General features: G+C 33.2%; 2 protein-coding genes across 3 annotated transcripts; both read left to right on the top strand.

The window, feature by feature from the left end:
* Positions 1–690: 690 nt before the first annotated feature.
* Positions 691–5,476, top strand: LOC123551735 (uncharacterized). Its single transcript, XM_053541249.1, has 7 exons — positions 691–846; positions 1,088–1,236; positions 1,542–1,674; positions 2,322–2,429; positions 2,645–2,800; positions 3,312–3,405; positions 3,885–5,476. Exons 1-7 carry the CDS (start codon positions 786–788, stop codon positions 4,525–4,527), a joined length of 1,344 nt encoding a protein of 447 aa, XP_053397224.1. The 5' UTR covers positions 691–785; the 3' UTR covers positions 4,528–5,476.
* Positions 5,477–7,731: 2,255 nt separating this feature from the next.
* LOC128545935 (uncharacterized) lies at positions 7,732–14,364 on the top strand. 2 transcript variants are annotated; one of them, XM_053541251.1, is made up of 6 exons: positions 7,732–7,926; positions 9,998–10,146; positions 11,607–11,739; positions 12,044–12,151; positions 12,650–12,755; positions 13,229–14,364. In XM_053541251.1, the coding sequence occupies exons 1-6, from the start codon at positions 7,863–7,865 to the stop codon at positions 13,899–13,901; spliced, it is 1,233 nt and encodes a 410-aa protein (XP_053397226.1). In that variant the 5' UTR covers positions 7,732–7,862; the 3' UTR covers positions 13,902–14,364. The 2 variants fall into 2 exon arrangements, with proteins under 2 accessions (XP_053397226.1, XP_053397225.1); XM_053541250.1 differs by lacking the exon at positions 7,732–7,926 and adding an exon at positions 8,940–9,103.
* The last annotated feature ends 616 nt before the right edge of the window (positions 14,365–14,980 follow it).

Genomic DNA, 14,980 nt, shown 5'->3' with positions numbered 1-14,980 from the left:
AGTTCCAACGAGGTAAGCTTGGTTCCTGTATGGTCCTGTATTGCAAGGTGAGGTAAACAGGACGGTGATCGCTACCGCCTAGTTGCTGTCCTACTTCTCTTGCAATATTCTTGTGGATGTCTTCAGTGCAGAAACCAAGATCAGGAGTAGAAGTGGTGTGCCAACGTCTGGAATAAAAAGTGTCCTGGTCGTCGGGGTTGTTGATCAGCAAGAAGTTGTGATCATCTTGCCAGGACTCTACCTCTTCTCCCAGCCTCTCTCTCAACAAAGGTACATCCGCGGCCGAAGAAGCTACATGTAAGGTCGCTGATTTCGAATTACTTGCCCCCTCACGGCTTTGGGCTCGAAACCTCGCTTTTGGTGTGAATTTCTTTCATGTCAGACATCCACCTGTTGGTGTGACTTCATTTTCAAATTAGTTGCTTTCAATGTATTAAATAAGATATCTTAAATGTAAATCCTTGTAATCATTAAATAATCATACAGGTATTTGTAAGACTGCTGCTAAGAAAAGATTAGTATTACAGATGCAGAAGAACTCAGTACATGTATGGAGAAGTATTGCTTGGTGGCAATAATGTTAGAATATTAATTTCCTTGTTTTAAACCATCTTTTTTAATAAAACAATGATTGTCGGTATACTATCCGCCTTGCTAATGATAAGATCGATGTGCTTCAAGATAACCGCTTACATCCGAGTTTCAGCTTGTTTACTTATCAAAATTTCAATAACCTCATACTAAATTATGCAGTGAGTCAAGCAATAGATACTAAGTGTAGAATAATGAATGTCATGTCGTTAACAGTTGTTCTTTTGATGTCTCCGTATTCAACGCCTTTGAGAGGTATGTTTACATTACATTAGATAATCTACTAATAAGAAAATAAGATGACGGTTGTCCATATTTTAATTACTGATTATTTGGAATAAACAGTGATAAGTTATACCATCTTCTACTTCTAAAACGCTGTTTTTGTGTGTATATGAATGTTCTTTTTAAAAATATATTTTTATTTATGCAAGCTTCGAGATGAGATAAAACTATTTTATGAAGTACGTAAATTATATATTTGTTTATATTACAGCTTATAGACCGGACGGTTTTATTAAATGTTATAAGGACGACAGGAGAAACAGAATTCTAAAAGGAAAACACCAAAAATCCAAAACTAATAGTGGAGATGAGTGCAAACAATACTGCATGTCAAATGGATTTAGATATGCAGGGACAGAGGTAATGGCATTATGTTATGTTGTTCTTATAAAATCTCTGATGTTTATTATTTTAAGGGCTTGGTGGAATTTTAGTAGATAATAAAATCTGTACAAAGATCATTTGGAAGCATAGAATGCAACCAAGCTGAATAATAGCAGACTTGGTTTGATTGAGTCTGTTCATAGGAAGGAATGAAATGTGCAACACCTTTACTTAAATGTGTGTATCTATTTGTATACAGTATATGAATCTATGTATAAATAAAAACAATAAAAAATAATGGTTAGATCAAAATTTATATCGAATCTGCGCAATATTTCCAGAATGAAGATGAATGTTACTGTGGACATACCATACCTGTTCAAGAACTATTATATGTCTGCAATCACAAATGTCCAGGGAATCCCGAAGAAATATGCGGAGGGCGTTCGACAATTTCTGTGTACGACACATGGTGTATGTAGATTTTAGATGATATTCTTAATATGGACAACCCAATGTGTGCTCAAATAGACGATTCTATTCATCCCTAATCCAACTAACAACTCAGATACCACTGCATCAATTTATGATATTTAATAACACTATACGTACAAGGTATTATCATGATGGAAAAATAACACTTTTGGTATTTTTAAAGGCCCCCATTTAGATGGGAATTTGGCCCGTGTATATAATTTTGAATTTAAAATTAGTAGTCATGATGAAGACTTCAATGAACCTTACCATTGCACAATCAATAGAAATAATTGACTTGAACTTAGCTTTGTGATCGAAACTTAATTTGTTTGGAGATATTGTTATAAACCTTTTGAAGCATAGTTCGCAACCAATCAACATACTATCAGTGTGTGTACAGTTAACTTTTCTACTAAATAATATTTACACGAGTATGCTTGTTGGTGTTTAAGGTAAACGTTCTTGTTATTATTTTTGAATGTTTATCCTTGTCTTTTTCAAATTTCTGGTTACTACTGACCAAACAATATGGGCATTACAATGCAAACGTTGTTTAATAACGTTAAGCAAGCAGTGTACATGTATTTACAAACGTGTTGAATTTGCCGATAAATTGCGTATGTGACCTATTTGTTCATCGATAGATTGTGCTACATCGCCTTGTAAGAATGGTGCCACATGTGAAGACATTGATGCCAGCAGCTATAACTGTATCTGCTTTGGAGAATGGACAGGGAAACATTGTGACAAACGTAGGTTTTTATTTAGGCAACTGTATAAAGCAAACCATATTTCTATACCTTTAAACGAGCAGCTATATACCTGTATTCGTAAATTGCATTATATGAATGATAGAACGCTCGGTCATATTTATTTGCGTTTTATCATGCCAGAAAAAATACGAATAAATGATTTTTGTGCTAGTTTTTGTGAGATATTTATGTATAATTTTATACTTGCATATTAGATACATCATCGTCGTCGTCGTCATCGGCTACAAACACTCCTGTAATAAATATAACGAGTGCTGCAACGAATGAACACGCAAAATCGACAGAGGATAAGAGCCCATTATCGACAAGCATAAAAATAACAACACATTTTCCCAACATTAAAACGACAGGTATGTATTCTGAGTGTTTTACTTATTGTAAACAACAAGTTAACTTTGCATGACTACCAAACCATTCATACCACGAGATATCTAGTATAACAATTAGAATGTTTAATTGAGAGTGAGAAACTTAGAACGATCGAGAAAGCAGGTTAAAAGATTAAATAGACCAAAAAGTACCATCATATAAGAATTTAAGGTCGTGGATTCGTAACGGAAATCGGTAATATCCATGTGATTATATTTTATTGTATGGCGTTTCAGCATTGTTTTGACAATAACTCGAGTATTTGACTTTTCGTTCATACCGGCGAGTGTGGAAAAGAATCTTTGTCCTTGCAATTTTTGCTTTTTAAGTCAGTAACCACGGTAACTAACAGAACGTGTTTGCCTTCAGCATTTCTTCGTGAAAATTGTAGTTTCGGATTTTTGTATATATTTTTTATTGGATTTTTACTAACATATGTCAATAAAATTTTATGCACCATAATACAACAGTTAACCTCGATTTCTTTTACAGATAAATCTGAATCAAACATTGCCGAATATGTGTTGGTCCCAGTAGCTTTAGTAGTCCTGATAGCTATTACCGTGGCAGCAGTCTGCATAAAGAGGAAAGTGAAAAATATTTATTTTACTTTTTAAAAATTCATGTGTTATACGTTATACTAATTTGTTTTAGGTTGATGGTGAATGAAGTTCTACAAGAGAGAGAGAGAGAAGCGGAGTCAGTTTTCCTTTTAATTCTGAACGCCAAGCAAGAGCGTTACTAGTACCATAGTATGACGTGGCCGTAGATCGAGCATTCATATCGGAGGCTCTGTCACTAGGGTGTTGAGATGGTACATACATGTTGATATGCTGATACTTGCGCGATGTCATAACTACTGACATCTGTCACTAATTTGATCATTGTCTGTAAATTACCAGTATTTTAAATATATCTTGACAGAATCTTAGCACTACTGTGACACAAATACATCAAAAATATATGATAATAAAGCAAACGACATGCGATGACTGGATATTTTTCATAATGTCTAGAGATACATCTAAGTTTAAGGCTTTCGGTAATGTAGCAATTCTATTACAGACGAAGGGCTGCTAAGAAGGTTCGAAATGGAGTCTCAAGTGGGTTAGCAACAACAACTAAACAACCTAAGCACAGAGAAGTAGGAAACGCATCTTGCAACGATTATAAAGTAAAATCAACACCATATTCATATTGTTCGACCTCGCGCACGTCCACTTACTTCAACAGTGGATATGTTGACATAGAACCTGACGGATGTGACAATAAACAAATTAAGTACAGTCATCTTACAATACAAACATTGCCATACTTTGACAACACGTATTCGCATCTTAAAGCAAATCAGAACAACATTAGTTGGATTTCTGACATTACATATTCACATTTAGACAATGAAAACTCACCAACAGAAACAACTGAGGACATTGACACATATAATCGGTTACAAGTAAACACATCAAATGGAATGAAAAAGTTTCAAGACGAGTCAGATTGTGATACCGACTATAGTCATTTAGATGCCAGAGCACAAAATACGGAAATCGATGCGGGCGATTATTCACATCTTAACTATAAGTCGCCAGAGAAAAACAAAGAGCATTCCTCAAGTGACTTGTCTGGAAATACGCATGAGCTAGCCTTTGTAGAAACAAGCGATGGAGAGATAAGACATGATTATTTTGTGTTGGAGAAAATCAGCTAATTTCACAAAATTTCCGACAAATGAGGCTTATGAACAGACTCAATCAAACCGAGTCTGTAATTTTCACTGTTTGCCTTGTTCTCGGTGCTTCCGCGGGATCTAATTTTCAGACTTTATTGACAGTTGTTTTTTTGTTTTGTTTTAATATCAATTAAAGAGAAAGTTTTATATCATCACGGAATGCCATCGGTCCTATACTGAAGAATATAAGTGAAAGCGTGGTCGGATATTCTGTACATTAACATATCCATATTCCATTATTGTGTCAGCAATTTCAGTTTCAATGGTTGAAATTAATCCTACTGTGGCTATATCTTTCATAATTATCTTCCTGCACATTAAGAAAAATATGTTGTTTATGAAATATTAAAATTTCAATAAACACTTAATGTGGACAGATATGTTTCATTTAAATACGACCTTTACAAGTCACAAGTGGTGTATTTCATAAAACGTGTAAATACCATGAAAAAGAATACAAGGGGTGTAGATATTTACTTTTGCGGCTATATTGTCAAATATGTGACCAAATTCAACTTTGTTACCGGGATATGACAGGAAAAGGAAGTTATTTGATTTTTGTTATGAAGTTTCGGCCTTAAAACGAGTTTCTTAATTCAACACATGTATGTGTATTTTGAGATTTTTTTAAAAATTGGGTGGAGGTAGCAGAATCATAAAATGGTAACATAGCATTAGATGATTTTCTAATTTTCATAACATATCTTTCTAAATGTGTTAGAAAACAAAAATGTACCTTGTGCAATATGAAATATATTGTAAAAGATATCGAGTGAGTGTTATAGTACACGATATAATCGCACAACTTCATTGGCGTTTACTGATGACGGTGTTTAAATTTGCGTGTAATAGAACAAGATATTTCTCTGTCATTCTAAATGTTTTTTGACTGTGTATTCGTCTTAAAAAGTTAAACCCAAAAATAATTGTATACTGTTGTGCAAATTGAAAAGGAACTGCATGTTTTGTTAACTGTAAAGAATGCACAGCTATTGTACCGAATGGTGGCTATAACCAGACATTGCCATTAGATCATTTGCTGGTTGTCTTAACACCTTTCCCCCACGGTTTCCTGTTATTGGATGTATTCGTACTTGAACATCTATAAATTGCATTGAGCATGATAACTGATTAGGATTTATAAATGCAATTATATTTTGAAATAAAGTTTCGTTAATTTAGTCAGTTTATTAAACAAGTTCAATCCAACTGAAACGTGTTTATTACGTTGTAGAACATAGAGCAGGTAACCACAGATGGCAAATGTACGAGTAGTACGTGTTATGGATATTTTTAGGCTTACTGATGAAACTTCGTTCTACTTCCTGCGTGATATTGAATTGTTTACTTTCTTTGTGGGATGGTATGTTTGAGGATATTAGTCATAAATTGTAAGAAACTGATTGGTCCTGCATGTATAACATACTAACTGAGAAGGCCCACTTTCATAACCTAGTGCCGGTGCCGGAGATTTTACATGATCGTAAAACCACGTCATAAAAACTACGTATACAATATATTTTATTACATGTGTGCTTATCAGTTTTTAGTGAAATCAGTATTTTTTCATCATATTACCCCAAATAAATACTTTACGATGCTAAAAACAACAAATTACACTTTCCTGTCTTTTCATTTGAGTGCTTTTCGTTTAGATTTATTATCTGTTTATATTATAAAAAAACGTATAGTTTATGGTCTTATAATGCAACGTTATGATCCCTATTAATAAAATTAAAGGGATAAATTTAATAATTATTGATATTCTGATTTACAGTACTCAATTTCAGTATAGGATAAAATAAAATTATAGATTATGCACATGGCACATAGTATAATTGGATTTACTCTCTATTTTAGATCCCATATCACCAGCCTACACATTTACTCTAAAGCATCAGTTTTCTGACAGACTCTTCTAAAGTTTGTTCTTAAATAGTTTCATTTACTCCTGCTCTTCCAACGAAAACACGGAGGTACAACTCTGCAAATACTTATTTAACCGGTTGTATGTTTGCATCAGCTTAAACAACAAGTGATCTGCTTCAATCAAATATGACGCATTGAAATGTGTTGTAATTGAGAATCGACGTATAAGAACAAACTGTTATGAAGTACAAACAAATATTCAACCGCATGTAATTCTGAATGCCACGTAAGTATATGACTTGAAATTAGTCTCTACAAAGACGAAATCACATGTGTCGTTTTCTATATAATAACTACTTAAGTAAAGTCCCTCTTTTAAACTTGTTGAATCCTCTGTTTACTATTGATGTTATTGATTAGAATGTAAGACGCTGTTTACATCTGGCAAAATTTGTATAAACACTGGCATATACGATACCAACAGTAGCAAGCATTGATAACAGGAAATAATCGGTTGACATTATCAGAACAACATCAAGTACATCTTTAAACTATACAAGGTACGCATTTTAGTAAAAGCTAATAACGCGTTTATTATACTACTGTACAACATAACGGAGACTGAAAGATATACCCATTTGTGACAAGAATCTTAATTTCGTTTTAGATAATTGTCTTCCTAAGATCTTCCTGATTTAGATTGATATATAAGTTTCAATGACTCGGTGTTGGGAGACCTGTGGTTTTCCACTCTTTCTATTTTGTAATCAATGTCGAAACATAAAGGATAGTGCTTATACCGCGGCATACTCGTACCATCGGTAGCTAACAATCTTCATTTTTAAAGAGTGGGCTAACGGCGATATGTTAGCTGGTTCCCAGTTTGCCAGAAAAAAATATTGCTGAGAAAGCAAAATTACAAAATTCTCCCTGGTACCCGAAAGCTTCAGTCTTTAACAATGATCCTGTTGTAGTACCGACCCATGAAAACGGACCGAAATAGCCGTTTCTATTTACATGATAGCAGGCATGGTAAATTAAGATGTGTCTTCTAGTTTGGTTCAGTTTGACCCGTTTTTGGAACGCCTTTCTAATATTCCACTCGATATTTGGCTGACACTGGCAGACAAAATTTAATATCAATTCATATTTAATTACTTCTATATTAAAACCTGACTACAAAAGAACCTATTTTCTGGTTACAAAGATTACATTAGTGGAGACCATAAAACTGAATATTTCCATGGTATGCAATTGTGTAACCTGCATAGTTTATTCAAAGCGGAATACCACTTCTGTCTTCTAAATTTCAAGGACAAAAGCCCAACAGGAGAAGCCATACTCGCAGGGCCAATACAGCACTCTACATTGAAACATAAGTACATGAAACTGTATACATGTAAAAAGTGACTGAGCAAATGTACACAGTAACATAAACAAATACAATGATAGCAAAGGGACACAGAACATACATGAAGAAGGAACTCAGCAGGGTACCGACTTGTAACGGTAAGTGGCAAAAACACCACTGGGAGTTTAAACTAGTTAACTGGCACCAGCACCACCATATTCGTGTATAAGAAGACAGTGTGAAACCAGGTGAATCCCTAACACACGAAATAGTTATCACAGGAACACGATGTAAATTACAAAATATCCTCATAAAAAAAATCCCATGAAACCGTAATCATATGATCTCGCTGATACTGAAAAAGCCGGAAACACCATTAAGGGAAAGGCGGAACAGAGCAGGGTATATATCAAACCAGTCCGTATGCTCGCTTTCAATACATATTTTGTTTTGAAAGAGAAGGACTAATCTTATAAGCAGACTGCAAATGAAACAGGATGTAAGTCTTACGATGTTGAATTTTGATTATATTTAACGACCTCATTCAAACTCTACATATACATATACCAAAATGTAAAAATGCATTTAATTTAGACAGAAAAGTGTAATTAATCTATGACAAATACGCCTCTTTTGCTTAAGACAAAAAAAACAAACAGACACAATTAAAAGCATTTAACCACCATTTCAATATTTGTATTATTTATGCCGAAAGTAAGACATTTTATTAGCGTAATTTGGCTTTAACTAGGTGAATTTTTAAACGCATATTTGACTGCATGGACAAAGAACATATATTACGATAACAGCAATGAAACGTATATAAATATTGCCTGTAATTTCACCATCAGTAAGATAATACAAGCCGTAAAAGGAGCAATTTACGGGTTAGTTTTTTTATTAATATATAAAGACGTGTATATTGTAATACTAGTACCCCTTTAAACCATGTACGTGTATTATTTCAAACTGTAAACAAAATGAAGTGTAATCTTAGTATTGTCTGAATAGTAAATAGGGATGTTCATCAAAATATAACAGCCAGCTATATATATATATATATCTTTCAATTTGTCTGTACTTAACGTGAACTTCTACAATACCAGTATGTTTACTTCCTGAAATGACTGACGTGCGTTAATATTGTATAGCACTTGTAATTGTTGTTTCTGATTTGACTGTTAACTGCTTAAATAAACATTGTGTATTGAATCTGAAATAAATTTAATTAGTACTTTGGTTTTACAAGAAGTAACAGAGAATTTGAAATGAAGTCTCTATTTTCTTTGTTTCTGTTACATTTACAAGCATTTTGTTTACATTTGTCGGTACAAGGTACGTAATATTTACGTTTTGCAAATATGATATGACGATTGATAGATATCATCTATAAAAATATTAAAAACAAATTTCATTCTTTCGGTGTTTTTATTGCAAAATTTTATTTTACAATGCAGGGAAATAAACACATTTATTTTAACTACCTTTCGGAGTTATATTCGTTTTCTTGGGCAATGATTTCGGTAAAATTCTAAAACAGTGCAAAAACAAAATAGCGGAAATACATCGGATGCGAAATACGCGAAACGTAATAGCTTAAGTATGTTATAAATAGTCGCAGGTAAAATAACAGGTACGACTGCAGATAAATTGGACAAATAACGGGTACATTTTTCAATCTACTATGCCTTTTGATCGCGAACGAAATTTACTGAGCAGGGCATAACTTTTGGCTGAGCCCATTTGTATGTATTTGTTTGAATGCTTGTATAAATGTGATGCATGCATATGTGTGTATGTATACACAAATGTAATTAAACTAAAATTAAACGAAATTTACGTTACACAATATACCGTCGGCAATTACAATTCACTGTATAACATGAGTGTTAAAAGTGGAAACTATGTTTACTATGTGATTGAAATATTAAGCATATCTTTATATCTACTTTACAAATACAGGATGGTACTCAAACTACTTCATTGTGTGTCAAGACTGCAGTGTGTAGGCAACTTGTGTGTTTATAAAGTAATGTAGAAAAGAGTTTCCTTAATATCGTTAGAGTATATTTGTCATTACTTTGAAGTTAGGCTCTGCAGAAAGAGATATTGTTGTTGTTGTTGTTGTTGCTACATTCACATTTTCAATAAACATGTATACTAATTATTAACTTTATTTTAATTATTCCTATAGTTCGTTTAATTCATTTTTCATTTATAACCTTGAAGCGCACATTCCAGACGGTTACCTTGGTTGCTATAAAGATAGCCATAAACGAGTCCTGCGAGAAAAGACGAAAACTTTTATATCATCAAATAGTGGAGATAAATGTAAGGCGTTTTGCAAGTCTGCTAAATACAGATATGCGGGAACCGAGGTAAGAGAGTCATTTTTTTCAATGTGATAGAAAGAACAACCGTCTTTACTACTGAGAATAGCTTTTCTTGCACATCGGACAGGCATTCCATGAGGGCAAAACCCATCTGGCGCCCCCTATGCTAGATGACTCTCGTGCTGTTAATGACACCTAGCGATACATGCATTGATCATATATTGTTTATGTAAAATACGAAAACATCATGTACCTTGATAGTTTTTCTCCGTTCCCTATATACTATTTCTCTATTCAAAATACGTTTTTTTACAGTAGAAACATAACGTTACGCTACAAACAATAAAACTAAAGTGGAACTTTGTTATTGTGCCTCACTGAAACGTCATGACGTCACTTCTGCTCACGGACGTTAATTTCTCGCGCTTTGTGTACATACTCTACTATAAAAAAAAGAGTGATACAAAGAAAGTATTCCTATTTACTTTATTTATTCTATTATTTGTAATACATGTATATGGCATGCAAGAAAACTAATGTGTTAAAATAAAAAGCTTATGTTATAGGATATGCAAGAAAAAATAATTATATGTTTACGAATCGGATAGAAATATCCGTCCCGAGGGCACCTGTGCATTGGACGGTAACGAGGCTTGCCGAGTACACATGACACATGACACATTATTAATCTTATTACGATATTTTTTCACATAGTTGATTAAAATATTCATTAGCACAAAGTGTGTTATAAAACAATCACTTATAACACTGTACTAAAACACTATAAGTAATGAATGATTGAATTGATATATTTCGATTTAAGTTTTGAATTACTACATTACAGCAGTATGTACACAATGTAGTTGCATGTAAGTCATACATAAAAAACGAAAATACTTGTTCAAGCTTTTCTGCTCGATGGAAACCACATGTATTCCTCTTTGAGTTACAGCTAGTATGTCGACCCTAAGTAACACTCTACATGCCTTCGCAAATCGAAGTAAGGATTCTTGCGATGCATGGCTCTGGCCGTATTTGTTGTACTGTGTGCTTCCGAAATATCTACCCTTACCTTTTATTCATTTTTGGAATAGCAACGATGAGGTTGACTTAATAACAGTAAGAATATCAGGGTGCATGGGCTTGCCCGGTAATTCACTTATGGATTATATTTAGGAAACTAGCGCCACACGTTATATTAACTGTTTTCTGCCAGGTCATCACTGCCTGTCTTATGGTCATCCCCTTACTACTTGGAAATTGATATCAACTCTTCTATTATATTAAGATGACCGCGATAAGTGTATGATTATTTGTTCGATGTCCTCAATTTGCAAACAGGCAAACGTATGTCATCACATAGAATATTACTAATGTGAAAGAAACAAAATAACAGTAATACAGGTCACATGTTATTTAGACTTATTTTGCGTTACTTAAAAATCCAACAAATTAAACTGCAAAGAGTTCTTTGAAACATGTCCGTTTCCTGATATACATTGCAGTATATGGTAGAATGTTATTGTGGCAATCAAATCAGGACACAAATGCTCAGTGAAGATTGCAATATAAGATGTCCCGGAAGCAGAGAAGAATACTGTGGAGGATATTGGCATATTTCTATATATGATACATGGCGTATGTGTATAACAATTACTTAAGATTACTGTTATTATCATGTGACGGAAATATATGCTAACAATGCCCCGTATTCCATAATGAGGGAACAGTAAAAGATAGAAAGCAGCAGGTGTGTGATGTTTGCATTTTGAAAGATGGGTAATAATTCATAGATTCAAATGAGATGTTCATCTTAAAATATAAAATTCTTCATAAACTTTAAAACAGTTTGCATTTCAGGTCATGTAGTACAACTGATCAAATGATAAATATGATATTTTCAAGTGAAAGTGACTTTACCTTGTTTTTTTCTATATAACAGTATGTGCCACTAACCCATGTAAACATGGTGGCGGATGTACAGACATCACTGCACACAATTACACTTGTAATTGCACTGACCAATGGACAGGAAATAACTGTGAAATTGGTAATAAAACACTTACTGCTGAGCCATCAAAATGAAATATTTAAATAGAATTAACTGTGTGAAAGCAAAGCAAAACTAGGACAACTGCTAAATTCGAAGTCTGACTGAAAGAAAATTGTAATGTCCAAGAGCCAACCATCTGTTAAGATACCTGAACAGTAAGACTCAGTTGTCATACAGGTAGCATCCATAGGCGCATGCAAGAAAAATGAACTATGACAGTATTCTTTTAATTTCATTTTGTATTCTACGTATTTGATAATAAAGTAAATATTACAACAGTAAATACATGGATAGCTTTGTCAAATTATGTATGTATCATTACCTCAATTCAATACTGTTGCCCATAGAATAGGTGTTTATATGTCTACAAGATATGTCAGATTTCTTCTGAATGATAAAGGTTATAAGGTTTATTTCTTTTGACTCCTGATGTTATTATGGATAAAATACATGATGCATTGATTACATAATTTCCTAGTATACTCTCTTTCTCAGAACTTTTAGATGATAGCAACAAATCATTATTGGCGGTGTACACTTTGATACCTGGATTTGTCATTGTTGTTGGACTTGTGGTTATTGCTGTATTTTTGAAACGGAGGTAACTATATACGTACACTTTATTAGGCTTATAGTTGAAATATTTCAAGCGTTCACTGTTGATCGCATACAGCTTTTTGTGTATTCGCAAAAAGTTCATAAATCAGTGATAATATCATCCGTATTTTCTATTTGACTCAAGTTTTATTTAAAGGGTAATCGATCTCGGAAGGCCTGATCTTATTCCACAAGGTTATACGGATAGTTTCTGTTTTAATAGCTTTTACAGCGTGCGGAACGGAAAAACCATAACCATTCCATTATTTTGCAAATATTTTTCCTTCGAAGTTTTTATTGAAATTGAAAGTCGATCTTCCTGGCGTTAAATTAGTCAGAGCATGGGCTTGTTGTATATATGATTTTATGACAGTTCAATTCAAAGTGTATTTACAGTTATACTGTGCAATGTGAAATGTAAAGCTATTCTGCATTTCAAAATGTCTTGTAATCAATTTTTGTTTACATCTATTAAAGATCTCGGAATAAAAATGAAGACACTGAAGTTATCGTTCACGGTTCCGATTTTGTGCAACATTTACATGAAAACTCAGCAGGGACAGACCACAAATCAACAGAAAACAACATTTCGTCTAAAAGTGTACTTGAAGCACTACCACAAGTCACAGAACATGAACTTAATAATACAGAAGCTGCAATATACAATGAAATATACTCTGAAAATGTAGTGATGGACACTGATTATAATGTTCTTAGTTTACAACACGTCAATGAGACACATCGAGAATTTACATACGATCATATGGATATTAAAGCAAATTCCACTATGGAAAATTGTTACTCTAATATGTCGGGCAGCACAATTAATAAAATCAAGACTGATGCCCTCAGTATGTACTCGCATATTGGTAAAGTTAAAGCTGACATCGCAGAAGTTGACATAACGTATGACAAACTTGAAAACTCGAACCATTTAGATATTAAAATCACTAGCTACAGGGATAAAACAATTGCTGCTAACGATGAATACGATCGTTGTGATATAAAATCAGGACACATTAAACAATTAGATGTAGGCAAACATTCACATGTTGACACAGTTGTATCAAACATACAGGAAGCTAAATACAAGAATTTTAACAGCAAAACTAATTATCTTGACAAAGAGAATGAATATGCCGTAATTTAATTAAATCAGACATCAGTCGTTAACACTAATTCCACGCATGTAATTGTTTAAGTATAGTGTCTTTTTAAGCATGGTTACGTTTGATTAATGACTTTTTATCTGTGTTAAAATAAACATATTTTCGTCACTAAGCTAAATAAACCGCATACATGAATTTACGCACGTTATGTTCATAAAAGTGATTTTAGGCCTGTGGCTACTGGGAAATTTCAGCCCGATCAATATTATGTTTATATCGCAGGACAGAACAAACCATTTTTAGGAAAGTTCCATTCAAATGTGGTAATTTAATTTGTCAGTTTTGACGTCATTAATGATAATGATACTGAAGTTTTATTTCTTAATGGTAAGGTGCGTTTTACAATTTTTTTTTCATTTGTTTTCAAATCATAAGACTTTAAATGACTTTGAAGATGTAGTGTCAATGTTTACTTAGTTTTACAGTAAATTTTCTGAAAATTGAGTCTTATTGTTTTGCATAATGTTACCCCTTACAGACAATGTGTTATAACAATCTTAACATATTCAGTGTAGTGCAGCTAGAAAAACTACTGTACGTCTGCACCTATTGAATGTGTGTCTGATTCGTAGATGGCATAGCCATTCCTCAGTCTGCCTTTACAATAAGTTAGATTTAACTAGTTAACTATTAATTCACTTATGGCCTTTAAATTGTATTTTAATTGCTTAACCATATATTTGGAAAGATCTGCATTTATGACAAACACAATTTCTAATTGGTCAGTTTCAGTTCAATAATATTTATTCCCTAAAATGCATTTTCTATAAGAAGTGTTCTTGTTCTAAAATTGAGGCTACAAAATGATTTTTTGCACGCTAAGATATATAACCGTTTTTTAAGACTGTAAAATAGTCCGTAAATCACATGCCAGCTGTAAATTTTGCGTATTTTTAGAATAAAACGATAATTATTTAGGTTATTGGGAAATTTAACATTTTTCATCACTTTATTGGGATATTTTACACAAGCATTTTCAAATAACAATCTCCCTTTTATATGAGATACGTTTGAACTTTCTTGTTATGTACGGGAAATCCTGCCTGCTAGATTTCACGTT

This window comes from Mercenaria mercenaria, chromosome 4, assembly GCF_021730395.1.
Source record: "Mercenaria mercenaria strain notata chromosome 4, MADL_Memer_1, whole genome shotgun sequence".
Lineage (NCBI taxonomy): Eukaryota > Metazoa > Mollusca > Bivalvia > Venerida > Veneridae > Mercenaria > Mercenaria mercenaria.
The sequence above is the reverse complement of the archived record's forward strand: the minus strand, read 5'-3'. Positions and strand labels throughout refer to the sequence as shown.